We start from the raw sequence: 27,672 nt of genomic DNA on the forward strand, positions 1-27,672 counted from the left end.
AGAGTACGAAGATTTCTATCGTCTGGGTTGTTGCGCCGTGTAGTCTGGTCGATGTTAAGCAGCGTTTCAGAGGTCATACTGCCTCCGTCATCAGAGTACGAAGATTTCTGTCTTCTGGGTTGTTGCGCCGTGTAGTCTGGTCGATGTTAAGCAACGTTTCAGAGGTCATACTGCCTCCGTCATCAGGGCGATGAGTATGAAGATTTCTGTCTTCTGGGTTGTTGCGCTGTGTAGTCTGGTCGATGTTAACCAACGTTTCAGAGGTCATACTGCCTCCGTCATCAGAGTACGAAGATTTCTGTCTTCTGGGTTGTTGCGCCGTGTAGTCTGGTCGATGTTAAGCAACGTTTCAGAGGTCATACTGCCTCCGTCATCAGGGCGATGAGTATGAAGATTTCTGTCTTCTGGGTTGTTGCGCCGTGTAGTCTGGTATACCAGGCGCAGAAGTTTTTGACCGCTAGCGGAGTAGGCGGACGGACGTACTCTGTGTACTTGAGGTGGCAAGGTCAGTGTATTTATTTTTTTTCGGGCGTTCAGTCCGATAACCTCTTCGTCCTTCTTGGAGGCAGACGAAACATTATACTATCGTATATTGAATATTCCACCGGCCAAAAACTACTGCGATCACTATAGAAGTTTACCGACGTTTCAGAGGTCCTTGCGTCTCAATCATGAGGTCTCACAGCCGTGAAAACCTCAAATCCTACAACCTATTACGCATTTTAATGGTAAGAATATTGTCCAGGCGTTACAGTGGCCCTGTTAGTAATTATAAAGATATATGTTTGGGTTTTCTTTTACGCTAAAGCGTAAAAGAAGGTTATTTAGTGACGATTATTTGATCACGATAATAGTAACAAGACTGGATAGGCGTACAGTGTACCTGAAGATGTTCTTTACAGATTCTAAGTCAAGAATCACAGGTCACAAGGCGCTTTAGCTCTGTGGTAGCATACGTGCTTCGTACACACACAGGGTTGTAGAATCTAATCCCGGTAAAGTCAGTTTTTATGCAGTCGCCATATACAAATAACTATTGTTCCAAAGTTTTGTAGCGTTCGCCATGAGAATCTCAGATTCTGCTAAGCAATTTCTTAACTATCTGAACGACATTTTGTTCCATGTAGTCCATATCAATCACTTGATAGCCTTGTAACGTGCTTTTATGTACTGTACTGGTGTCAGAATCGAACTCGACACCGCGTGTTGAAATACGGTGAAACAGAGGAAGATAGCAGCGCGCCACACGCCCGCCCACAAGGTGTAGGGTGAGTAGTTACCATGGCAACGGGTCGATGCCTTGGTCATAAAGTTTTATGGTCCTGAGGGGAGCAACTATTGCCCAAGTTTATGGGTTAGGGTACGAAGCTGTAAACACCGGCCCGCTGTTTGCCACTTCTGCACCCACTGCCTTCTTCTGATCAGATTTGCTTTCCGCGAGCAATTTTAGCGTCTGCTCGTTTTATACTCCTCCGTCTTTGTACGAGGGTTTCTCTTTCATTTTCTTTCCATTTGGTATCCCAAGTCCTCGCAATGCGGAATTAGCACGTGAGCAAATACAAGTTTTTAGTTACCTGGCGAGATTTCAAGTTTTCACGGCGGTGAGTACGAAGAAGGCAGTCTTCTGGTCTGTAGCTCCGTGTAGTCTGGTAGAAGAATACCGACGTTTAAGAGGTCCCTGCTGCCTTCATCGTTAGGGCGATCTTGATATTTTATTATTACTATTATTTATTTGACTGCAAATGGGTTTTTACCCGGTGGCAGTGGTCCTACAATAAGACATAAAAACATAAGACACAACAAAAACAATAAGACAAAAAACAAGACACAACAAAACAATAAGACACAACAAAAACAATAAGACACAAAACATAAGACACAACAAAACAATGAGACAACAAAAACAATAAGACACAACAAAAACAATAAGACACAACAAAACAATAAGACACAACAAAACAATAAGACACAACAAAACAATAAGACACAACAAAAACAATAAGACACAACAAAACAATAAGACACAACAAAACAATAAGACACAACAAAACAATAAGACACAACAAAACAACACACCACACTCAAAATAAAACAACTCATAATATTACAAAACCATATAACCTAAAGTACATAACTTAAAAATTCAACTAGACATAAAATAGTATGTAGAATGTAGTAAGCACTTCTGAAACATCGGCCAAGTTCTACCGGACTATACCTATCAGTAAAGTGGCTGGGTTTCGATTCCCAGTGGGGGAAGTGTTTCCGCTTTGTGTACAGACCTGTTCTGAGGCCAGTCAGCCTTTGTGATAGCGGAAACTCGTAGAAGGTAAATCCGCAAAGCTTGACGATGACCACCCGTAACCAAACCATGCATTTTGTTTAAGGACGCACAATATCGGTGTGCATTCAACTTTTCTTCAAGCATCCTTGTGCGTCTTTATGCCGTGGTATATACCACAGGGCATACATAATACGCCTTTACCTGCATAAATTTGTAATCGCATTCAGTTGAAACTTATCTTATTTTTGTCTTCGTGAAAAACGAAACATAACTCTCCTGTAATTCAACGAAAAGCCACGGTGGTCTAGCGGTTAGAACGCTGGCCTTGTAATCCTGGGGTCTCGGGTTCGATTCCCGGCGGTGCCCGAATTTATAACTTGTGTTGGGGAAGGCCGTGGTCTAGGCAACACGGAGTTTTCCTCCGGTTACTCCATTCACACACAGAAGAAGGCAATGGCAAACCACTTCTGGATCATCTGCCAAGAATGTATATGAACAGGTCCCAGTCCGAGAAAAGGATCGAAGGATCCTGTTCATATGGACCTGTCGTCAGACAGAACACTAAATAATAATAAGATGAGGTGGTCTAGCGGTTAGAACGCTGGCCTTGTAATCCTGGGGTCTCGGGTTCGATACCCTGCGGTGCCCGAATTTATAACTTGTGTTGGGCAAGGCCGTGGTCTAGGCAACACGGAGTTTTCCTCCGGGGCTTCCTCGGTTTCTCCGTGGCATCCCAACAATTACTCCATTCACACACAGAAGAAGGCAATGGCAAACCACTTCTGGATCATCTGCCAAGAACGTATATGAACAGGTCCCAGTCCGAGGAAAGGATGGAAGGATCCTGTTCATATGGACCTGTCGTCAGACAGAACACTAAATAATAAATATAATTCAACGAATTGTAAGGAGTGATTCTCGGAAGGTCAACTCTTTGCTCGCACCAGGGCAGTGTTTGAAAGTCTTGGGTTCGTTCCAATCGCCGTCAGTAATTTTAGGAATAAAAATGCAGTTCTTAAGGATATTGCTTGTTATAATGAAACCCAATTGTCTGAAGAAGGAAGTTTAGGCAACTCCTGAAACGTCGTGAATGTTAAAACATTAGTTATATAAAGTGTAGCGTGACTCTTAAAGTCGTATGTACGAAAATAAAGGACGGAACAAAAGAATCGACTGCTAAAGAATTAATATCGATTGTGACTGCGTGTTCGCAAACTGTGATTATCCTCCGCCTTTGCCGAAGAAGTTTAACTACTTCGCTAAAATTGAGATATCTGGTCTAGGGACAGTTGTCTGCTCTGTTCTGTTCTGAATATGTTTTAAGAGGAAAAAACTGTCACAAATTAATTGTTTTTAAAGTTATGATGTACTTTGTTTTCTCACATTACGCTAGGGCTATATATTTTTGTCCCTTGTTTTTATTTATGTTTCTAAAATGTTATTATTAATGTTTAATAATTTATTTCTTTTGTGAGAGTGCGTGACATTTCGGCATTACAGTTGCATCGATCCCCCTACTGCAATATAGGTTATCTGCCATCTCTACGTGCTAGGGGCCTCCTCTTTGTTCAACGCGGCTAATTCCAGACATCAGCCGGTCAAAGCAAGAGAGGGGCATGATTCACAGCTGAACACACGCAGAAGTAATTCAATGCAGTTATTTATTATTGAATTTAAAACAAAGTAACAATTATGATTACACACAACGTAGATAGGATTACGTCATTAAGGGTAATCCATTTCTACCGTATTTATACGTGAGAAACTACGGACTGGCCCATAATTAATAATCCCATTTGAAATAACTGTAATTTTGTATTTATTAGTTTTTTTTTCATAAATAAAGTAGAAGCTTGGGAAATTATTAAGAACCGCTACAAATTGCTGAATTTTTATTTACAAACATTTGCTTAATTTTATTGAGGTAGATAGAATTTCGCAGACATTTTAACACCATAACGACTGCAGCGAATCTCGACGTAGGACTGATGTAATTTTCGCCACAAGATTCATCGGGGGCAAGAATTTCAGCCAAGAGGTCATGAAAAGCGTCTCGAATACTCCCGCATTTTCCTACAGGTGATTAATTATGAGTCACTATTTATTAGAAGTCGTCGAAAAATTCTCAAGGAAAAGAAATATATGTGTAAAATAACCATGAAAATAGAAGCACAGAATAAAGTAATGGACTAAGGATGGGGGGAAAATATTAAATGAAGAAAATAAAGGAATTACGAAGAAGAAGGAAAAGGAAAAGGAAAAGACACAGGAAGAAAGTCTGCTGTATTCTGATAGACGTGGATAATCTTTATGTTTATTGCTGAGTTCCCGCTGCAAATAAATGCAATGGCGGACCCCGTCACTGCCGGCTGGATCCCTCTCCTACCCCCAGCGCAGTTTTACTGCTCATTACTTCTGGCCCGTTATCATGGTTTATTGTATTCCATCCCTCCACCCTGGTGACTCAACCCCATGGCTGCACTTTCAGAAGATTGCCTGGACCAACGCAGTGGCGGACACAGGCGTTTCTTACATACATAAATGGTAACCGGCTCGATGTTAACCTTTAACCTTTTGCGGTCGTATGTCGGACATTTAAAAAAATCCGAGTTCCGGTCCGATGTCGGACTGAGTCCGCCATCTATTTTACGCATTTTTACGTGATCTGGAGTCAAATTGAGGCTGGCAAACAGCGTCAGCATATGATTCAAGCCTTCCTCTTTGCACTAGTTTTCCTGGTAAGATTTTGTGTACCTTGTAATAGTGAAAGGAGGCAGGAGAGAAAAGTCATTTTATTCTGACACGTGTCCAAGGAAGCCAGGATTCCACACCAAGTTTTTTGCCATGTATCATACAGTGAAGGAAAACCATCGGATTTGTAGTTGTCATATTTACTTAGAATATAAATATTTTATATCTAATTAAATTAAATCCGTGGCGTAACAGCCCTCTGAAAGCCATAGCCGACTAGCTGGCTGCTGGCTTCACGTTCACATGCCTAAGCAGAGGTGAACGATCATCCAACCAGATATAGAGCGACGTGTGGTCAGCACGACGAACCCTCAGCCATTGCTAGTTTTCATGACCGGATTACGCTACTCATTGTAGCTCCCCAATTTCCTCACGATGCTGGGTTGGCACCGGTCGAAAATCTCATGAGAAATTTCTTTCACTGAGACTCGAACCAGCGCGCATTCCATATCGCCAGTCCGAAGCATGATGCCTCAGACCGAGCGGATACGGCGTAGTGGGAAATTTTATATTTGAAATTATTTTTGATACATAGAGCAATACACCACTGAAGCATAGCTCTGAGATTATAAAATCCAATGCTTATACAACGTATGTCTGCATGCAATAAGAGATGTTTTTAGACGTTCGCAAAAGTCATATCTACCGACTTGGACTTGCTTTCTTCTCTACCAAACGACAGGAAGCAGAAAGGCACCACTTAATACTCATCTCAGTAGCGACAGTGGTACAGCTCGTGAAAAATATTTCACACGGTCAGTAATCAAACTAAAGGAACTACGATCCTTTCAGAACCTATTTCCACCATATTTAGCAAAGTTTCTTCCATTTATTCAAGTTATAAAATAAAATCAAACTAGTTCATAATAGTAGTTGTATCTGTACAGCTTAGTGGTATCTAAATAGACCAGCAGAGAGCCGTAGTGGTATTTAAAAGGAACCACATAGAGTTAAAAAATGTCATGGAACACGATTATTGATCAATCATTTTGAATTCACACTATCTGACTATCCTGAGTCAGCTGAATCCATTTAACATTTTGTTTACGATTCATTTTTAATATTATCCTCCCTTACGCATCTCAGTATCCCAGCGTTTCTTTGGAGGAGGATTTCCAACCATTGTGATGTACGCATATGTTTTTTTATTCATGTTACATGTCGCAGACAGCACAAGACACGTATGTCGCTGGTATATATACTTTTATTTGAAGGCGAAGCTTATTAGTCATCTCCTTGTGTGGATTTGCCTTTCCTAGATTGCGCTCAATACGACTCTGAGCTGTGTTCACCCCAAGTTAAGAGCAGCCTCTGTTTAATTAGCCAACCTCGCACGACTGCGCTTCGATGTCGTGCTAAGATATTAAACAAATGAAGGCTATCACGCGAAGTGCTGGCACAAATGAAGACAAGAACGAGACTTGCGGCGGTGAGAATTCTTTTGTTTTATTTAGTCTTCAGCATGGGAGCTCTTTGAGTAATTACCTATATACGTTAGAGGTCTGCACTGCTCCAGGCTTTGTTATTTTTTTAAAAAAAAGCCCTCAGATGTTCTTAGAGCGTCGTTAAATAATTCTAGGATTAGAGTCATTTTTGAACTGAAAGAAAAATGAATTAATTATACGATAGAGCAGACTATAGCCACGGTGGTCTAGCGGTTAGAACCTGGGGTCTCGGGTTCGATTCCCGGCGGTGCCCGAAATTATAACTTGTGTTGGACAAGGCCGTGGTCTAGGCAACACGGAGTTTTCCTCCGGAGGCTTCCCCGGTTTCTCCGTGGCATCCCAACAATTACTCCATTCACACACAGAAGAAGGCAATGGCAAACCACTTCTGGATCATGTGCCAAGAACGTATATGAACAGGTCCCAGTCCGAGAAAAGGATGGAAGGATCCTGTTCATATGGTCCTGTCGTTAGACAGAACACTAATAATAATAATAATAATAATAATAATAATAATAATAATAACTGTCAGGCTTAGTCTGGCTGGAAAAAGAAGTCGGACGAAGGTTGGGTACCAGTAACATATTTGACGTTAAACTTCGGGCTCTGGTAAAATGTTCGTCTGGCCGGGCCTGTCAGGGCAAAATTCTTAAATTTGTGCCTTAGTAGACCTATGAGATTTCAGGTTTTCACGATGGACAAAACCGAGATTAGATTCTTTCATTCCGTGTCCCGTTCACTTATTAATTACATCAGTCGATATGTTATATTGAACTCGAATTCATATGTAGTTGTCATAATTTTGGTTCCGCGTTTCACATGGTGAATGAATCTACGGATATATAATTTGTTTGAAATAAAAAATTCTTGAAGATGACTGTCGTCTGGGATGTTGCGCCGTGTAGCCTGGTAGGTTTGCCCATGTTTTACGGGTGATTACTACTTTTATCTTCATTGCTATAAGTTTACTAATTTGAAATTCTAGGGGCTCCCACGTAATCTTAATTATTTTAACCTCTGCATGTGAGCCAGTAAGTATTACAGAACTGCAGAAGCAGATTTAATTATTTTAATAATTTTGTGTTGATTTTATCAGGTGCATAAGGCGTTAATTCAAGGTGAAACTGTGTACAGGCAACTCTCGGTTTACGGACGAGTTCCTTGCCAAATCGTTGTTCGTTATACGTTCTTGTTCGTTATGTGTATCTTCCATTCCTGAGCTTTTACGATACGTATCGTGTACGTTAGCAGCCATTTTTAAGCATTAAAACCATGTACTAAACATCGAATGGTCTATATAATACGTTTACAATATTATATATTTTAAAGGGGGAATTACCGATTTCTTTCCCACGAGAAAACATTTTACGCGACGTGGCATGTAAACCAACGTTTTTTAATGGTTAGATTAGTTAAATTAACCAAGAACAGTTCAGTATAATTATCATATAATACTTTTCGGATTATTATTATATTAAATACATTTTTTAAAAGTTTATTTATATAAATCTTACAATTATATTCAATATACGTTTGACATTTAATTTTATAAGGAACTCTATCTGTTGGCGACTTTAAGAAATTTTGAATGAATTCTGAAGTTCATTATAGCGAATGTTCGTAAACCGAGAGTTGCCTGTATTCAAGTGGATTCAACGGTGAATGACTCTCTATATTCTAAGTGATAAAATTCCTGATCTATTATTTCACAAACCCACCGTGATCCCTCGTTTAGGTCAGCAACATTTATCATGTTACTATTCCAACATGGCGCTAGGAGCAAAGCAACCCGTTTAGAGAATGGCTTTGAGGTTAAGTACGTCTCCTACGGAGCAACTAGCTTGGCAAAGCGGATCAGCAAATCAGATCCACTTTATCTACAAATCACTTTGATCGCCTAATGTACTCGCCAACTTAACTGAATTAGTCAAATCAAAGGTGGGATGTGACGAGATCGGTTGTCGACTTTATTTGGTGTTTGAACAGCGCCTGCTTTATCTCCGATCCTTATTAATGAAAGTCACGGCCTCTGGGTTTTATTTAAGAAGACCCGACAAACACTGTTCGCCGCGCAGATGCCGCAACTTCTCCGACAGCTGTGTGTTGCGTGTAGCCTACGTAAGGGCGTGATGTTCTATGCGTTGTCACATTGGCGACTGTGTAATTGTTTTGTTTTGGTTCAGGTAAGCGATACAGATATATACTATCTTCCGATTGTACGCTGTTTGTTGGTGAGTTACATATTTGTTCCAAAATTGCCCCTGTATTGATGTTTTTACTCTGTTGTAATTTTTACGATATCATAACTTGGAATTTGTGATGACTCGACATTGTTCGTCCGCCTGTCCACGTCATTTCGTAAATCGCCTGTGATGTTCGCGCTTGGCACTTGTAGAGTTTCTGGTGGAACGATCCAATCCATACCGTTAAGGTCAGCAGCTTGAATCATCGAACCCTGGGTGGTACAATCTTTTTCTCTCCTTTGGCAAAGATCATTTTCCCATTGGATCCAAGAGCCATGAAACCCTTCGTTGCAATATTTTTGAAAATTAATAACCAATTGTTATTTTCACAATACTTGGCCCATTCAGGAATGAGCAATTGTCATAATATATGTTTAAATACAAATTTTATTGAAATGTGCACACATTATTGTCGGATTAAATATTACTAAAAAATTATTCATGCAACAGCTTGTATCTAACACAGTTTTTACCCGGAAAACTTCATTTTACAATAGTTTCTTTAAAAGCAATTCACATGTGTGCCTTTTGTACGTAAAGCAGCAGACGAGATAAGAATCACATTATTAATCAAATATTTTTGAATAAAAATAAATGAGATTTTAAGTAGCAAAAATTAATAAATAATTTTACTGTGCTGATCACAAACGGTCTCGGGCCGGATTTGGCTCGCGAGCAATCAGTTTAATTATGCTGATGTAATCTAAAACGCGCTGTCCGATTTGACCTGTCATGCTAGTGGTAGTTTACGTGACGAGAAGACCAGAAGCAGGCGTATTCGATGACAAGGCGACAGTCAGGTATTTTGACTGTTGAGAAATGACGGAAGATATCATGAAGAGGAATTAGAATGAAGATTTCTCTCTTCTGGGTTGTTGCGCTGTGTAGTCTGGTCGATGTTAACCAACGCTTCGGAGGTCATACTGCCTCCATCATCAGGGCGATGAGTATGAAGATTTCTGTCTTCTAGGTTGTTGCGCTGTGTAGTCTGGTCGATGTTAACCAATGTTTCAGAGGTCATACTGCCTCCATCATCAGGGCGATGAGTACGAAGATTTCTGTCTTCTGGGTTGTGGCGCTGTGTAGTCTGGTCGATGTTAACCAACGCTTCGGAGGTCATACTGCCTCCATCATCAGGGCGATGAGTATGAAGATTTCCGTCTTCTAGGTTGTTGCGCTGTGTAGTCTGGTCGATGTTAACCAACGTTTCAGAGGTCATACTGCCTCCGTTATCAGAGTACGAAGATTTCTGTCTTCTGGGTTGTTGCGCTGTGTAGTCTGGTCGATGTTTACCGACGTTTCAGAGGTCATACTGCCTCCATCATCAGGGCGATGAGTACGAATATTTCTGTCTTCTGGGTTGTGGCGCTGTGTAGTCTGGTCGATGTTAACCAACGCTTCGGAGGTCATACTGCCTCCATCATCAGGGCGATGAGTATGAAGATTTCCGTCTTCTAGGTTGTTGCGCTGTGTAGTCTGGTCGATGTTAACCAACGTTTCAGAGGTCATACTGCCTCCGTTATCAGAGTACGAAGATTTCTGTCTTCTGGGTTGTTGCGCTGTGTAGTCTGGTCGATGTTAACCAACGTTTCAGAGGTCATACTGCCTCCGTTATCAGAGTACGAAGATTTCTGTCTTCTGGGTTGTTGCGCTGTGTAGTCTGGTCGATGTTTACCGACGTTTCAGAGGTCATACTGCCTCCATCATCAGGGCGATAAGTACGAATATTTCTGTCTTCTGGGTTGTTGCGCTGTGTAGTCTGGTCGATGTTAACCAACGTTTCAAAGGTCATACTGCCTCCGCCATCAGGGCGATGCATGTAATTAGACCAACCATATGAACAGAAGGCCGTGACTATAGCAACTGAAAGCTTCACAAGCGATTGGGCGCATTAATGAAACTGAAACCAATTTATTGTGGGGGGATTGCCCATTCTACTTACGGAAATGAGTCCACTCTCCCTTACGATCAGCTGTAAATCATGCCGCTGTCGTCACCATGAGCGGCGTCGGATATTGAGCGAACTCAAAACGGAGCAACGCGGGAAAATGAGCTACGATAGCAGTAATGTGAAATAAGAAATAGTACGGTTTGAGATATCAGCAGTGAAACAGAATAATGTAGGGAGTTCGGCTTTTAAGGGAATCGACCGACAAAAACTTCGGCTACAAGGCAAATTAACGCCAACACAGAATGAAGAAAACTGATGGTTTGAATTTCGTGTGGCAGACTGGGATTTCGAATAGGGTGTTGAGAAGGATATTTGGGCCTAGGAGAGAAGACGATGGGGCGTGGAGAAAACTGCATAATGATGAACTTATAAATCTGTACTTTCCCAGTATTGTCAGGGTGATTAAGTCAAGAAGAATGAGATGGGCGGGGCATGTAGCGCGCATGGATGGGACAAGAGGTGTGCACCGGGTATTGGTTGGGAAGCCTGAGGGGAAGAGACCGATGGGGAGACCTAGACGTAGATGGGAGGATAATGTTAGGCGGGATCTATGGGAGATAAGAGTTGAACGAGACTGGATTTTGTTGGCCCAGGACAGGGTGCGGTGGAGGGCTTTTGCTAATTCGGTGATGAACCTTCGGGTTCGGTAAGCCATTTAGTTAGACCGTGAGTCCGGACGCAGGTGTTCCGTGGTTCTTCCTCAATTTGTCAAGGTGGATGCTAGGATAATAGAGCATAGCTTTCGAAAGACCACGACATTCCACCCTCGTAGGCATTACATAGGAATAACCTTTGCAGTTGAACAGCGTAGTTGAAGTGACAAGGCAAACGAAGGCGGGTGGGCCACAGGGAGAGTGAAATAAAAATTACGGCGTTACCTTTCCAATTATTCCTTGCACGCTTCAGCAAGACGTTCTTGCTGTTAGGCAGCGTCGTAGACTGACATGCCAGCGTCTGCTTAGCGTTTGAAGTAACTGAATACTTTATACACCGCCTCTATGGCATTTCTGTGTCGAGACTTCCGCCGTCCATGTTTGATATATCAGTCGAACGTCTTCTGCTCAACACCAATTATCTGCTTCACATAAACGCAGTATTCACATGTAACACGAGTAACTCTGCCACCCAAGCGATCATACAGCAAGTAACTGAAGCTGATTGGCTCACGAAGGCTCCTTCAATGTTGGCATGGCAGAATGGAGACTTTCAAGGTTGGGTAATGTTTACAGCACTATGGTTACGTCCAGAGTGACAATGTATAGTCGGCGCAGTAGAAGCTGGCGGAGCTGGCGGACGAGCCTAGTCTGTGTACTTGAGATGGCACGGTCAGTGTATTTCTTTTGTTTGGGCGTTCAGTCCGATAAGCTCCTCGGTGCAGTCAGTGACTCGCTCCTAGCCTTCCCCTTGAAAATTCCACTGGCCAAAAACTACTGTGATGGTGGAATAGTGGGAGAGGTGGAAGGTGTTTAGTTTGTTTTCTTGCCGTGACAGATTTATTTGGCGCAAGCTTCAAATAACTCCAGTACAGTATAGGACGCGGTCATTTAGCACGGATCTGCGAATGAATTCTGGTAGAGAGATCCTTTGACTGTCTGGTGACGTGATCGGTCAGTGATCAATCTTTAGAGCCAAGAACCGGATCCAATCGCTTACCGTCAGGTAAATCGCTCATTTGGATCAGTTCATTCCAGAATGTTACATCGCAAATTTTGACCACAGGCCTAATCAGCAGCCTGTGTTTTAGTCTGCTGCAAAAGCAAAATATATGTCAGTCACTTTATCAAAATGAAGTTTACACAGTGCCTATCCTGAAAAGCGTGGAGTGGAGAGGGGAGATCCACTCATTCTTAACTGGAAAAGGATTCTCAGACATCCAGTGAATAGGCGGGCTGGCTGATCCTCAGAGTTGGAATTGGTGACGAAGACTAACGTCTCTGTGGAAGAGAATTCTTGTAGGGATGTTACGCAAAATGCATGAGCGTAACAGAATTAGATTTTAGGCCCAAGGTTCCTTTTTTTTGAGTTGGTTTTCCTAAGCTGTGCTAGAAACTTATTGGGCTGTGAATCCACATGTTAGTTTCATGAAAGTAGCAGACATGTTGACACGTAAGGTTACTTCCAGTTGTTCAATAACCCCCCTAGCCGCATTCGTATGGAGTCATTGGTTTTGGTGGCGTGTACCGACATTGAGGACCGTTAATTTTCTGAGGCTAACCGGTGGTGAAATCCATCAACTTCATATTTCATTAGCAGTGGGGTGGAAGAAGTCCCATGCAAGGGGTGGCAGTCCGTACAGGCAGAGAAATGGAAATTAATTAGACATACTCTCCTTGGAGATGTGGAGTATGATAATTTGATTATACAAACTTTGCTCACACAATGCAGGGAGCGTTCTTCTCTCGTTGGTCAAGAGTCTTGTAAGAAGCGAGAACCGAGGGTCGCCCTATTTATAGATGGACAAGTGAACAGTTGGCATATACGGCGCTTTTGAAACGTCTACGGAACCCACTTAATATATGTAACATTGCTACAAACACGAAAACATTAACAGAAAGATAAATAAAACTTGGAATATCCTTAAGAGGCCATCAATGAGATGGGTGGATGTAGTTAGATCTTGTAAATTCTGAAATGCATTTATACATTTATTGAAATTCTTAACGTGCAGACTAAATTAGTGCTGTAGATGACTGTCTTCTGGGTTGTAGCGCCGTTTAGTCTGGTAGAAGTTTACCAACATTTTAGAGGTCCTTGCTGCCTTCCATCATCAGGGCGATAGCAGCGGAACAACTGAGAAGACAGTCATCTGCTGATATTAAAATCTTCCATTGAAATTTTGAGTACTATTGCCCGTAAATTCTTACGTGTAGGCTAGTTAATTTTATTTTAAGGTTATATATGTTTTAAATTGTTCATAGTTTTCGAGAAACGAATATGGCTGTTGGGTACCGATTGTTTGACCCGAAACATTTTTAACATTTCTCCGTATTGTGTCTTGACGCTGTGAGACCATTAAATTACCTTTATATATTTCATTTCACTTTTTTAAGTTCGTTGGGGGACATTTAGTTTTCTCCCCGAGGTTTTCTTTTTTCCATATAGATTTGCGTTTATGCCTTATGAATCTTTATGTTACGGAGTGTTGTGCAACTCGCGTTTCTTTTGTTTTTCCGTTCTCCTCTACCTTATACCATATCTACCTTTGTCTCTGAACGTGACTACTACTTGAGTACTTGAACACTTGAACTACTCGTTCTTCAAGTGCCTGAGCACTGCAGGTCCCAACTTTTTCGTTGGCTTGATCTGTAGACATTCGGTAGGACTCCTTGGACGAGTGATCGGTTCGTCAGAGGACCTATACCTGAACACAGAAAAACAAAGAACAAACATCCATGGCTTGAGTGGGATTCGAACCCACGGTCCCAGTGACCAAGCGGCACAAGGCCCGCGCCTCAGACCGCGCGGCCACTGCGACCCTGAACGTGAATACTCCATTAGAATGTTTTTACAAAGGCTCTTAGTCGATTGGTGCACCACCCACGTTTTCGTCCCCATATCAAGCGCTTGAAAGATGACGTAGTAGGTTGTGTGCGAGGCCGAATAACGTATTGTACATTCTCTGTATTCAAGTTCACAGCTTGCTATAATGATCCAATAAAATTGTTAAAAATATACCAGTAAATATCGAAATGTGACTGACTTCATATTCTTAACCTCGACACTAGATTGGGATGACTGGTTAGCTTCACTCGCAGGCCGATTCACCCAAGAGGAAAAACGTAACGCCGATATCAACTGAACAGGATGATGGGCAGGCCGTCGATCTGGTTTAGGTTGTTATGGCGAAGAGAGAAATCAGAAATACTACCCTGCCGGGGATCGATTCCCGGTCTTCGAGACTGAAGCATTGTTTTAATAACTGAGCTACCTTGTTCAAAATTACTTTACTTTTCTCGTAGATAAGGATTGGACACCTTGAAATTTAAGTTTCTGCCTGACTGAAGTCGTGTAAAACGTATTGTAGGTTAATTTTATATTATATTATGTTTAACAAAATCCATTTGTAGTTTCAATACTGCAAAAGTTGGCAAATCAAATAAAGTTCCACGATTCTAAAACAGAAGGACTCTGCATGGGATTTCCTAACCTAACAAAAATCTGGATTTTGCCTTTAATAAAATGGGACAAATATTACCAACTGTGAACGATTCTTTCCATGGTTACAAACTGAAGATTTGAAATAAGAATTCGTTTCTCTGTCTTAACTATTTCCACGCTGTAAGCGATAAACAATCATTTTCTTCTCTAAATGTGTTTGGTTTTTGATACTGTCAACGAAATCAGCCTCTCCTGCCATCTTGAGGGCAGTAAAAGATAACTTAGGAGTGACGTGTCACAAATGGAAGAAGTTTCTATAAAATACACAAACCCAAGAAGACATTTTTCTTTAAAAAATCCAAGGGTAGACGGGAAAGAGGGAATATCCGTCTGCCAGAGTTTGTGTGTGTAAGCAAGCCTCTTGAAGACCCGGTAGTAATAATGGGCCTGCAGTTTGAACAAACAGAGGAAGATCGCTGCTTGTGTAATCAACTTTAATGACCGCGGTGTTAAGAAACACAGACCATAGCTCACAGCACAGACCAATTACTGTTCGTAGTGGCATCGCCAGAACTGACTAGGCCCCGTGGGCTAGATCCTTGGACCACTGTAGTATGCACAGAAATATTATGAGTTGTGATAATTAATTGATAATGAACGGAGAAACCTGCATAATGAGGAGATTCTTATTTAATATGGTGAATAAATCAAGGAGGTTTAGATGGCGGGGCACGTATGGGAGAGAAATATACACGTATTCACAGTTTTAGTAGAAAATATTAAAACCTTAAAATTAAAGGATTATATTAAAACGGATATTATGAAGAAAAAGATTGAGTGTGTGGACAAGATTAAACTGGCTGAAGGTAGGGTCTCATGATGAGCTTTTGTGGCAGGATTTCCATGACTAGCTTTGTAACATTGAGCTTTTCAAGAATTACCTGCACCGTGGAGTTCTCTATAAAAAATACTTCAGTGGTATTCAACCTTTTTTGTTCGCGTACCCCCAGATATAATTTCTCTTCAACTCTGTACCCCCAAAGTTGTTGGTGTATAATTCAAGTTATACATAGTATATAATCTACATCTAAAATAAATTAAATAAATTACATTACTGATTATTCAGTGTTTATCATAAAATAATATATATATTTTTTAAATTTCACGTACCCCTATGATGTCTTCGCGTACCCCACCCCAGGGGGTACGCGTATCCCAGGTTAAATACCACTGCTCTAGCCAATGCGATTGATACCAAAACCCGTCATTGGACCGCATACTGAAACAACTCAATATAATTAGAGTCTTCTTAACTTATGTTCCTAACATTAGACAATTATAACATTCTCTCACGTTCTGTATATTCCAGTCTGAGGTCTCTTTCCAAGACATTTTCCCACCATGATTCTAAACGTATTTATTTTTTCCTACATCCGAGCTATAATAAACTGAACATGTGAAAGGCCATCGTTAAATTACGGAAGACTTGGTTTATACTTGCCCCATTAAACTGATGTTAACATTTTTTAATTTAATGTAATTGTTACCTCATTTTCGAACGATTCACGGTATTTTTAAGCAGTGTTCGAAGCAACGACTTGTTATCGATACTTCTCGCAGTTTTCTTGGGATCGTTTCTAGCAGTTGAGGGATTATGGTATTAGAGGCATCAAACCCCAGTAGCTCTAATATGAGCAGAAATCTAAACTTTGTGCTAAATGCCTTTTGGGTTTTGTGAAAAGGTGATATGTCTTGTGTAGCTAAATAGCTAACGACTGCTCAGTGAAGTCCTTTATAACGGAGTTGGTTGCGTTGATTTCTTAAAGTTTTTCTTACAGGGAACACTGCAGCAAAGGAACGTATTCTTCTAATTATTCGAATTTTGTGGTTTTATTTTTGGGTGTTATCTAGAAGGTGTATTTACATAGTTTATTTGGAACTAACACAGTTTGCTAACAAGTTTATGTTTTAATGATCGCGACTCCAGTAATACGCACTTTTTCGATCAGTGAGATCTATAGATGAGAGCTACAAGCTGATACAGATCTAAAGATTAAAATGTGTCATAAATCTCATGGGAGACCTTCTGGTTTAAAAAAGGTTAATTCTATCCAGATCCTGAGCATACCCTCGAATCTGGGATTTCAGTTTAGAAAATAAATAAGGTCTAAATTTGTCTTTAATCTATTATTTTAATATAACTTTAAATAAAGCGTTAAAACTCGTTTGAATATTATATATCCACACCAACTGTGGAAAATTTCAGATTATTGAATGGCGTAAGGAAGAATGAAAGTGGTAGACGGATGGACCAAGGTGTTAATGAAAGAAGAACATGAAGATTTAAACCTTTGGTTACTTGCAGACACTCCGAAACTTCATCGTTTGTTTCATTATATATATATATATATTTATTATTGACTGCAAATGGGTTTATACCCGGTGGCAGTGACCTACAATAAGATACAAAACAATGAGACACAACAGAACAATGAGATACATCAACACAATGAGACAGAACAAAACAATAAACAAAAGGACACAACAAAAACAATGAGATACAACAACACAGAGATAGAACAAACAACAACAACAAATGACACAACAAAAACAATAAGACACAACAAACAATGAGATACTTCAACACAGAGACAGAACAAAACAATAAAATAAAAAAATAAAAAGGCACAACAAAAACAATAAGACACAACAAACAATGAGATACATCAATACAGAGACAGAACAAAACAATAAAAAAAGGGCACAACAAAAACAATAAGACACAACAAACAATGAGATACATCAACACAGAGTCAGAACAAAACAATAAAAAAACCACAACAAAAACAATAAGACACAAGAAACAATAAGATACATCAACACAGAGACAGAACAAAATAATAAAAAGGACACAACAAAAACAATAAGACACAACAACACAAAAACATCCCACTCAAAATCAACCAACTCATAAATTACAAAACCATCCAACCTAAAGTACTTAAAAAAAATGATAAATAAATAAATAATACCACCTAGACATAAGACAATAACTGTAATGTATTACAAACGTCATGAACCGATGCACTCACACAACAATACAATGAGACACAACAATACAACATACCACACCCAAAATAAAACATCTGACACACCATACAAAACACACATCCACTAATTAATCACAATACTTAGAGTGTTGACCAAAAAGTTGGCCAAGTTCAAAATCAATCATAAGCGACCATTGTCAACAGTGTATTTACTAATGTTTGCTTAGAGTTTTACAATATCTCCGAAAGAATTAAATAGCCTCTTGTAGCAAGGAGTTAACACCATGCATATCGGAAATTTCTGAGTGACTGATCGATAGGTTTCGTGACATTCTCGATTGTGAGACACGTCGGTTTACTGTTACATATTCAAGTCGATCACTCGACTCCCAGACATCGATTGCAGAGTCTGGAGCCGGACCTCAAAGTAAACACGGTATGTACGTGACTGGCTAATGCGCGAGGTACACACACTTGAATCTGTCGTTACCATGGCGACTAATGCATCCACAACTCGACACTGTGTAACAGTGGCATAACTCGACACTTTATGAAGGCAAGTGATAGTTGGTGAACTTTGTGCGAGGACAAGATGTCACTTATTCTGATCTTCATCTTCACGAACATAATCTGTATTACCACACTAGTGTGAATGTCGTGGGGCTTTTAGGAACCCTGGAAACCAAACATTCTCTCTCTCCATCCACTTTTGAATCGAAGTGTTCAAACAGTTTCTCTTTTAGTGTCCTTATATTTTATACCATTTATTTACAACATATTTCGATTTGGTGAAGGGTCAGTAGAAATTCCCTCGAAGTCTTTATCTCTTATTCCAGAGACCGAAAAATTTACTGCATGTGGGTGTAACTTTACTTCTACCTAGAATATGAAAGAGGTAGGAAACTTCTTCATTATAACACGACATTATAACCCAGAAGATGATTTAGTTTTGATCCTTGTCACATTATGGACCGTGACAGATAAACTGTGAGCCTTCATTGAATGAATGTGCTGTTTTTGGAAATAAATATATCCTGCCTTGCCCAACACAATTTATAACTTGTGTTGGGCAAGGCCGTGGTCTAGGCAACACGGAGTTTTCCTCCGAGGGCTTCCCCGGTTTCTCCGTGGCATCCCAACAATTATTCCATTCACACACAGAAGAAGGCAATGGCAAACCACTTCTGGATCATCTGCCAAGAACGTATATGAACACGTCCCAGTCCAAGAAAAGGATGGAAGGATCCTGTTCATATGGACCTGTCGTCAGACAGAACACTAAATAATAATAAGATGAGGTGGTCTAGCGGTTAGAACGCTGGCCTTGTAATCCTGGGGTCTCGGGTTCGATTCCCGGCGGTGCCCGAATTTATAACTTGTGTTGGGCAAGGCCGTGGTCTAGGCAACACGGAGTTTTCCTCCGGGGGCTTCCCCGGTTTCTCCGTGGCATCCCATTCACACACAGAAGAAGGCAATGGCAAACCACTTCTGGATCATCTGCCAAGAACGTATATGAACACGTCCCAGTCCGAGAAAAGGATGGAAGGATCCTGTTCATATGGACCTGTCGTCAGACAGAACACTAAATAATAATAATAACACTTTATTCACAAAAATAAAATCACATAGAGGTTGCTCTGGGATTGAATTTGGACCCCGCGGTGAGAAGCCGGATTCCACCCGCTTGAATTGTGGCACGGTTTTAATTGGTGCATGACTTTTAACCTTCGGAGCTGAAACTCGTCAACATTATGTGAATAATTCAGTTCTAACCTCAAAGAAATAACAACAGTTCTCCATTACAAAGGTCAATGAATTAATGCCGTTAGGTGGCGGTTGAAATGTTACTGTCTGTCCTGCAAACATATACTGGAAGTCACTCTTGTACTTTTATCTGACATTGAAATAATGTCTGCCTACTGCTCTCTGTAATTGCACAGACAATTTTTCTCAACACGGATAAACAGACTCTCAGCTTAATTCTGAGTTGACAAAAACTACTACTATGAGTCACACAACACGAAAGAATGTTTTCCTATTGACTCTAACCACTCACCCCCATCTAGTGCCGAGGTCAAGAACGTGGAAGAGATATACGAGGTGCGATCGGAAGGTTTCCAGACTGCGCATATAAAAACCCGTACACTTATCTCAGGTATTAAATTCATCCATCACCCTCGAAGTAGTTCCCCTGGGAGTGAACACAACTATCCCAGCGCCGCTGCCAAGCCTGGAAGCATCCCTGGAAATCTTTCTTTGTCAGCCTGTCAAGCACCATCTGCGATTCTGCCTGAATCTCTTGCCAAAGACTCGCCAAAACGGCTACGGAAACCTATGAAATGCTAAAGCAAGCATTTGGGGAGTCCGCAATGGGTCGTGCACAAACTTTTGTGTGGCATTCACGTTTTAAAAATGGCCGAACCTCTGTCGATGATGACGAGCGTTCTGGACGACCATCTTCGAGCACAACGCCCGAAAATGTTACGAAGATTCGGCAGGTCATTCACGAAGATCGACGTAGTACCATCAACGACTTGTGCGACATTGTTGGGATAGGCTATGGGACCTGTCAGCTGATTCTAAAGGAAGAACTCCACATGCGACGCATCATGACAACGCGCCAGCGCACACCGTCCTCAAAGTTCGGCAGTTTTTGGCCTCAAACACCATGGCCGTCATCCCGCACCCTCCTTATTCGCCGGATTTAGCTTCGTGTGACTTCTTCCTCTTCCCAAAGATGAAAATTCAGCTAAAGGGAAGGAGATTTGAGACGATAGAAGAGATTCAGGCAGAATCGCAGATGGTGCTTGACAGGCTGACAAAGAAAGATTTCCAGGGATGCTTCCAGGCTTGGCAGCGGCGCTGGGATCGTTGTGTTCACTCCCAGGGGAACTACTTCGAGGGTTATGGATGAATTTAATACCTGAGATAAGTGTACGGGTTTTTATACGCGCAGTCTAGAAACTTTCCGATCGCACCTCGTACCTCCATCCCCCCCAAGCGCCTACATGACATATAGTAGGACAGAATTTTTACTTTTGAATTTGGTGTACTCCAGTATCGAGTAGCGTCAACCATCTGGGAGTTTGTGTTGTGCAGGAGGATCGAGATATCGACAGCGAAATCGATGTTGTTAATTAACAATTTAATAGCTCGTGATCCCGTTTCAGGCGTCAAGCTAAATGACGCAGAAACAATAAAATTACTGGCACAAGATCAGGAGATGTACAAACCGCGTCTCGCGTGCCGATCAACACCCGAAATGTCCCAATACTTTCGATAGATCTCAGGGAGGGATGTTTATTTTTACATGCGGCCAGTCAGGCAGAATCCACGGTTTGCTGCAGAAGTGTAAACACCCGCCCGCAGTCTACTTCGCTTGTTCGTCATATAAATCTATCTTTCTCTGACGAAAGAAGGAAAAAAAAATGCACGTTACACAACAATCTATTGAGAATTTTCTGTGTTTTCCTACTTTTTATTAAAACGTATGGTTATTGAAAGCTAGCCAGTTATGTGGTGCGTCACTAGAACTAGGATATTTATTGCTATTGTAGGCCTGCTACCAGCCTATAGGAGACTTTTGTTTAAATTCTAAAATAGAAATTTTACATGCCATGTCATAACGCAACCGCCACGGTGGTCTAGCGGTTAGAACGCTGGCCTTGTAATCCTGGGGTCTCGGGTTCGATTCCCGGCGGTGCCCGAATTTATAACTTGTGTTGGGCAAGGCCGTGGTCTAGGCAACACGGAGTTTTCCTCCGTGGCATCCCAACAATTACTCCATTCACACACAGAAGAAGGCAATGGCAAACCACTTCTGGATCATCTGCCAAGAACGTATATGAACAGGTCCCAGTCCGAGAAAAGGATGGAAGGATCTGTTCATATGGACCTGTCGTCAGACAGAACAATAAATAAATAAATAAATGATGGCCAAGGTGGTCTAGCCTTACCGAAATTACTTGCTGACCATCATTTCCCCGTTCTCCCTTATACCTTCGTTCTTGTCCAGTTAATAGTGACCGGAGTTTGAAGCTGATCTCTTACATTTATTTGCGAGTGGTCAGAATGAGCAAAGATTTATATTTTAGATTGTATCCATCACCTGAATGTTTTTTATTAAAGTCTTAAAATCACAACATTTCGAATGATGGATATTTCTTCGTTATCAGGTGTAGAGGGAGACACCTGCTGTCTTGGATCCGGAATACATCTGTTCCCGATCTATAGATCCAATAGAATAAGTGGGTTTTTTTATATCTTAATTGCGTCATGTTTGTGTTTATTAATACAATAATTTATTTACCGTCTTTACACAAACTTAAAAATGTTGTTAAAATTACTTAAAATTATAACATTTTTTCATTAGATACTAGGTCTTGTTTCATTTTACATTGACGACATGTTTCGATGTTATCTCATCATCATCAGGTCTATCAATTAAAATCTGTTGCACTTCTTGCTCTGCGTATATTGATTTGTTTTATTTGTTTGATTTTTTAAGTCTCTTCCATTAAATTTGAAGGCTGTGCCCGGATGCTTTAAATCGGGTTGTATGTGATGTGTTGTGTCCGATATTACGGGCCAGTAGATTGCAACTCTACTGCAATCTACTAATCTAGTTGCAATCTACTGGCCCGTAATATCGGACACAACACATCACATACAACCCGATTTAAAGCATCCGGGCACAGCCTTCAAATTTAATGGAAGAGACTTAAAAAATCAAACAAATAAAACAAATCAATATACGCAGAGCAAGAAGTGCAACAGATTTTAATTGATAGACCTGATGATGATGAGATAACATCGAAACATGTCGTCAATGTAAAATGAAACAAGACCTAGTATCTAATGAAAAAATGTTATAATTTTAAGTAATTTTAACAACATTTTTAAGTTTGTGTAAAGACGGTAAATAAATTATTGTAAGAATAAGTGTCTTTCCCCACCCACAGTTTTTTCCTGAATACGAAGGAAGATCCATCTTTGAAAACATTATGAAATTTTGAGACAAAAGAAGACATTCAACAGGCGATGGATAAAACCCAAAACAAATAAATTAGTAATATGATACCATCGCGGAAGACATCCGAAGAAGAACTTTGTATCTCTGCCACCTAGATCCTGTAAGTTCTATGATAAATGAACGTAGGATCAAATTGTCTTTGCCTGGTAACAACTAAGAACTGCGCCAATGTTTATCGCCTGTAGGGGTCTATACTTGTTTTCGGGACTCGAACCGAGGTAACCGCGAGCCGCCGTTTTGTTTCACTCGCTGATGTGTTGCGCTTCTGAAAATAAACGAGAGTTCGTGCAAGAGCGACGTACAGCTCAGCCGCATATTTTGAAGGTTTCTCGGTTCTTTAAGCATTCGCTGGCTGGTTCGAAGGTTTTTATTGTGAAAATCAGAGTAATTGTGTGTATTTAAAATAGGTAAACCAAACCGAATGTCGCGATGTGGTGCTGAATACTGATGAGTCGCATTCGGGAGGTCCCGGGTTGCGGTCCGGGACCGACAATTGTGACAGGGTTATTTTTCGTAGTTTTGTTTGTAGTAGGCTCGCATTGACATAGGCTTAATTCTATTTATTTATTATGTCTGATAATCCCCTTTACGTTTGATGCAGTTGAGAAACCTTCCATAAATAAAGTAAATCATAACATTTAGTGTCCTTAGTGTTGTTAAAAACTCGTAATTTTGTACGAGAAATCGCTTTACTGTAATAAACAAAAGAAAATAACACAAAGCAACAAATGCAAATAATGAAATTACTAATTAAAATTTGTTTTTATATTTGAGGAACATATTGTTATAATCTTAAAGTATTCCATGGTTGTGTAATTAAATCGTCCAATTTATCGTTTAAAATTGTATATTTTTTAAACTATGTCATAAATGTTGTATTTAGTAGTTTGTCAGTACTGTCTAAGTATACAGTAATTTTGTTATACCTTTGATATTTCTGGCACACCGCCGGGGTGTGCCTAGGAGTACATTTGTAGTAAGAAGGAAAAAAAGTAGATCGCGCCGCGTACCTCTACAGTTCTCACGGCACGCCGGTGTTCCTCAGCACACCCTTTGCAAAATACTGATCCACAGAATAATGCGACTTAGAAGAGGAACTTAATCCCGTCTGAATTACGAGAACGTAGAACGAAAATATCAAATAAACAAGAAAAAAATTCCATTATAATTATGTAAGTAATCCTTATATTTTGTAAAGTAAAGTTACTTTCTACAACTAATGAATTATAAAATGCGAAAGTACGGAAGATGCGATTTACCCCCTCGGGATGAAGTTCTTATCAAGTTTCATGAAAACAAGTCAAGTCAGTGTGCTATAAGGGGTGATGTTAACTAACGTTCGTATTTGAGCCATTAGACGCCATGAGAGTCCCTGCAGACATACGCAGCTCGCTAATGTGTTTCAAAGAACCGTAAAAATGAGTTTTAAGACAAATTATTTTAGTGCTTTAGAAATTGTACTGTACTGTGGATATAAACCTGTGTTGCATGACTAAGATCCTTCTTGCAGTGAGTGGTTTCGTAACCGCATGGCAGATGGCGGGCGTGAGCGGTAAAACAAGTGAAAACACATAAATTGACGAGCGATGAAACAAGGCATCTGCATTTCAATTTCAGGGAAGTTTGTTTTATTGTGTGGCCATTTCCAATTGGTGTGGAGGTTGGTAACTAAATTTTTCCACATGGACAATTTTAGAGAGAGAAAAAAGGCATCGGATTATGGCTGACCGGATGTTGGCCGGTTCTTAAATGTGTGAAGATGGCGATATCACATTTTACTACTGCAATACGAAGTCTTTCAGCGATTAGGCTATATGTCCACGCTGACTTGCAATTTTCAGCATTGAAAGGCCACACTGTTGTGAGATGGCACGACACGTTTCTCACACAGACTAGACCGGAAAGAGCAGTGTTGTCAAGCGAATTACCTCGCGCGTAGCATGGGAAGGATTGCGAGTGATTGTGTTTTTTTTTAGGTTAGGTTATTTTGAGCCGGTATTCTGTTTACATCAGTGAAATGGCTCACTGACTGATGAACTGTACCAACACAATGGAACAGGACCGTTCGTGATGAGTCGGTAGCTATTAGTCTGATCAATAAATTCGCTGTAATGGATCCCAATACTTTGTGATTACAACCACAAAATCCCGTAGTTGGAACTTTTTCCGAACCTTTCTCAATGTAGGTCTACTTCACAGCAAACTATTAGTTGATACGTCGTGTGGAAAGAGGCTGTTTGGGAGAACGAGGTGTAGATGGGAGAATGCGATTACAGTTAATCTAGAAATTTGATGTGAACGTAGTGATGAAACTTCATGTTACATAAAAAAGAACGAATTTTTTGAACAGTCGGGTTTTGTTTGAGTTCTGAGAGTAAACCTTGTTTTCCTTTTTGCGAGCTATGACTTAAGGGAAAAGATTTCGACGATTTTACCCACAAATTGGGCAGACTCAACGCGTAAGTTCGCTTCACGTCAGCGCTGTCTGCTGTAGTTACGTACTGAAGAGAATTCTTTGAATGACTGGATGCAGAGTGGGCCATGGTCTGTTCCGTGGGACGGGGGCTGATCGTCCGGATGTGATTTATGTTGCAGGGCTGGGGGAGCCCGTCCTGGTGCAGCTGCAATCGCCAGACTCGCCCCACAAGATTGCGGCAGGCAATGACGTCACTCTGAGGTGTAGCGTGGACGGCAGTGGCGAAGTCCACATCGAGTGGTACCGGTGAGGCACATGGTGTTTAACCCTTTAACAAATAACTTTCGAGGAACTTGTATGGCGCTTTCGCATAAATGCGGGGCACCTATTCAAATCTCTCTGCTCATCTGTACGCATGGAATAACTCGAAAACGGCTGAATGGATTTTTTTTTTACGAAAATTGATAATGGTGAATCCTACCTAAATTTGTCGTTCCATTCCAGTTTCGGTTAAGGTCGGAGCACATTATATGAAGACTTACATGGATTTTATCGTGCGTGTGTTACTGGGTGGGGTATTCCCAGCCGTGGAATCCCTCGGCCATTCACAAAGGTCAAAGCGCTAGAAATATAAACCATGTTTGCGTTTTCTAACTTGTTTACATTTTTTTGTGTTTCCGACTAGAAAATATTTTCAATTTCCCATTACTGTGGGTGCTAGATTCCAATTGTATTTGTGGACCCTGACCACTGGTTATTGAGGCGAATATGCGCGTTTTGCATATGTCACTAGCTTGCGGGTAGAAGGAAACAAAAACATATACTATGCAAACCAAAAACATTACCGACACAGGAACTGCCGCTGGGAAATGATGTTTATGGTGTGGATAGTACATGCTTCCTTATCTGCTACCCCTCCCACCCCTCTGATTCCCTTGACTTTTGTTTCTAAAGGGTCCGCTGTGGCCGCGCGGTCTGAGGCGTGGGACTTGTGTCACTGGGACCGTGGGTTCGAATCCCACTCAAGCCATGGATGTTTGTCCGCGTCTTTCTGTGTTGTGCTGTCCTGTGTACAGGTAGAGGCCTTGCGACGGGCCGATCCCTCGTCCAAGGAGTCCTACCGAATGTCTAATAGATCAAGCCAACGAAAAGTTTATTTCTAACGGGTCTCGAGCGCACAGATTCGTCCCGACTACAGTAGAGGTGCTCAAATACAGGTTATATGAATCAAGAATGGCGGACATGTTGGATATTAAGATAGATTTAAAATACGCTAGCGACACGATTCTGTTTGAAGTCGACCTAATCAATTACAATGCTTTGGAGATTAAGTTCTTTTAGCAGTCAAGTAGAGCGTTTTGCCTTTTACTTCGAACGGACGTGGAACGCACCGTTTCGACTCGACCACTGTACCCACCTATGAGTCGGCATGGCGTCACAGTCCAGAAGATCGTATATGATATTTTGTTACAACTGTCCGCAACTGGGTTACGAGGCAATTACGCGCTCTGAATGACCATCCTGGTACAGTGGAACAGGGCACAGCATAGCAGGCGTAGTAGTTTTTGACCGGTGGAGAAGCTAGCGGAGCTGGCGGACGGGCCTACTCTGTGTACCTGAGGTGGCACGGTCAGTGCATTTCTTTTGCTTGGGCGTTCAGTCCGATAAGCTCCTCGGTGCAGTCAGCATTATACTATCGCACAAGAGACTCGCTCCTAGCCTTCCCCTTGAAAATTGCACCGGCCAAAAACTACTGCGCCGACTATACCACATGCGTGGGATGATAGAAAAATCTTGTTGTCACATTTTAACACTTTCTCTGCTGTGAACGATGATACTCTGAAACCTGCCGCTATTCCAATTTTTGTTTGTGTATGACAATTACCGAAAACCAATCTTGCCATTTTTACAGGGTTACAGTATGCTTTGTTCCACCAAGAGAGTTTGTGTTACTAAAATATGAAATAAAGTAATGTGTTTTTTGTTAAAAATCTCAGCATGGAGAGAATTAATATTAATAACAAACCCTGACACGCTCCATGTATGATTGGAATCCTGTAGGAATGCAGATCGCTTGACCAAGTCAGATACTGTGAGCTTCGGTAAAAAACGGCTGCACTTAAAGAATGTATCACCAAAAGATAATGGAGTGTATCGGTGCGTTGCTCGCAATGAAGCCGGGTCCAGAAACAGTGCTGACAACTTCTCATTGGCTGTAGCAGGTGAGTTTATTTTATTACAAATGAACAGTCTCTACTATGTAGACGTATTCAGCTGCAAATAAGGTACACAGAACACAACGTAGAGTAGCGGAGAAGACTGTAGAATAGCCTGTTATTAACACGAAAACAAAATAAATTTGTTACCAAATTTGGATTTGATTGATTTTAAACTGTGTGTAA

The 27,672-nt window shown here is 41.0% G+C and overlaps 1 protein-coding gene across 2 annotated transcripts in view; it reads left to right on the forward strand.

The window, feature by feature from the left end:
* Positions 1-27,672, forward strand: part of LOC110835875 (inactive tyrosine-protein kinase 7) — a 104,356-nt gene that overhangs the window by 46,677 nt on the left and 30,007 nt on the right. For both annotated transcript variants that reach the window (XM_022076568.2, XM_022076569.2), the window contains exons 3-4: positions 25,450-25,576; positions 27,332-27,492. In XM_022076568.2, the coding sequence (XP_021932260.2) occupies positions 25,450-25,576; positions 27,332-27,492 (288 nt within the window). The remainder of the gene's footprint in view (positions 1-25,449; positions 25,577-27,331; positions 27,493-27,672) is intronic.

The sequence above is a fragment of the Zootermopsis nevadensis genome, unplaced genomic scaffold (assembly GCF_977971745.1).
Source record: "Zootermopsis nevadensis isolate Lab colony 2312 unplaced genomic scaffold, Znev_1.0 Znev_ptg000022l, whole genome shotgun sequence".
Lineage (NCBI taxonomy): Eukaryota > Metazoa > Arthropoda > Insecta > Blattodea > Termopsidae > Zootermopsis > Zootermopsis nevadensis.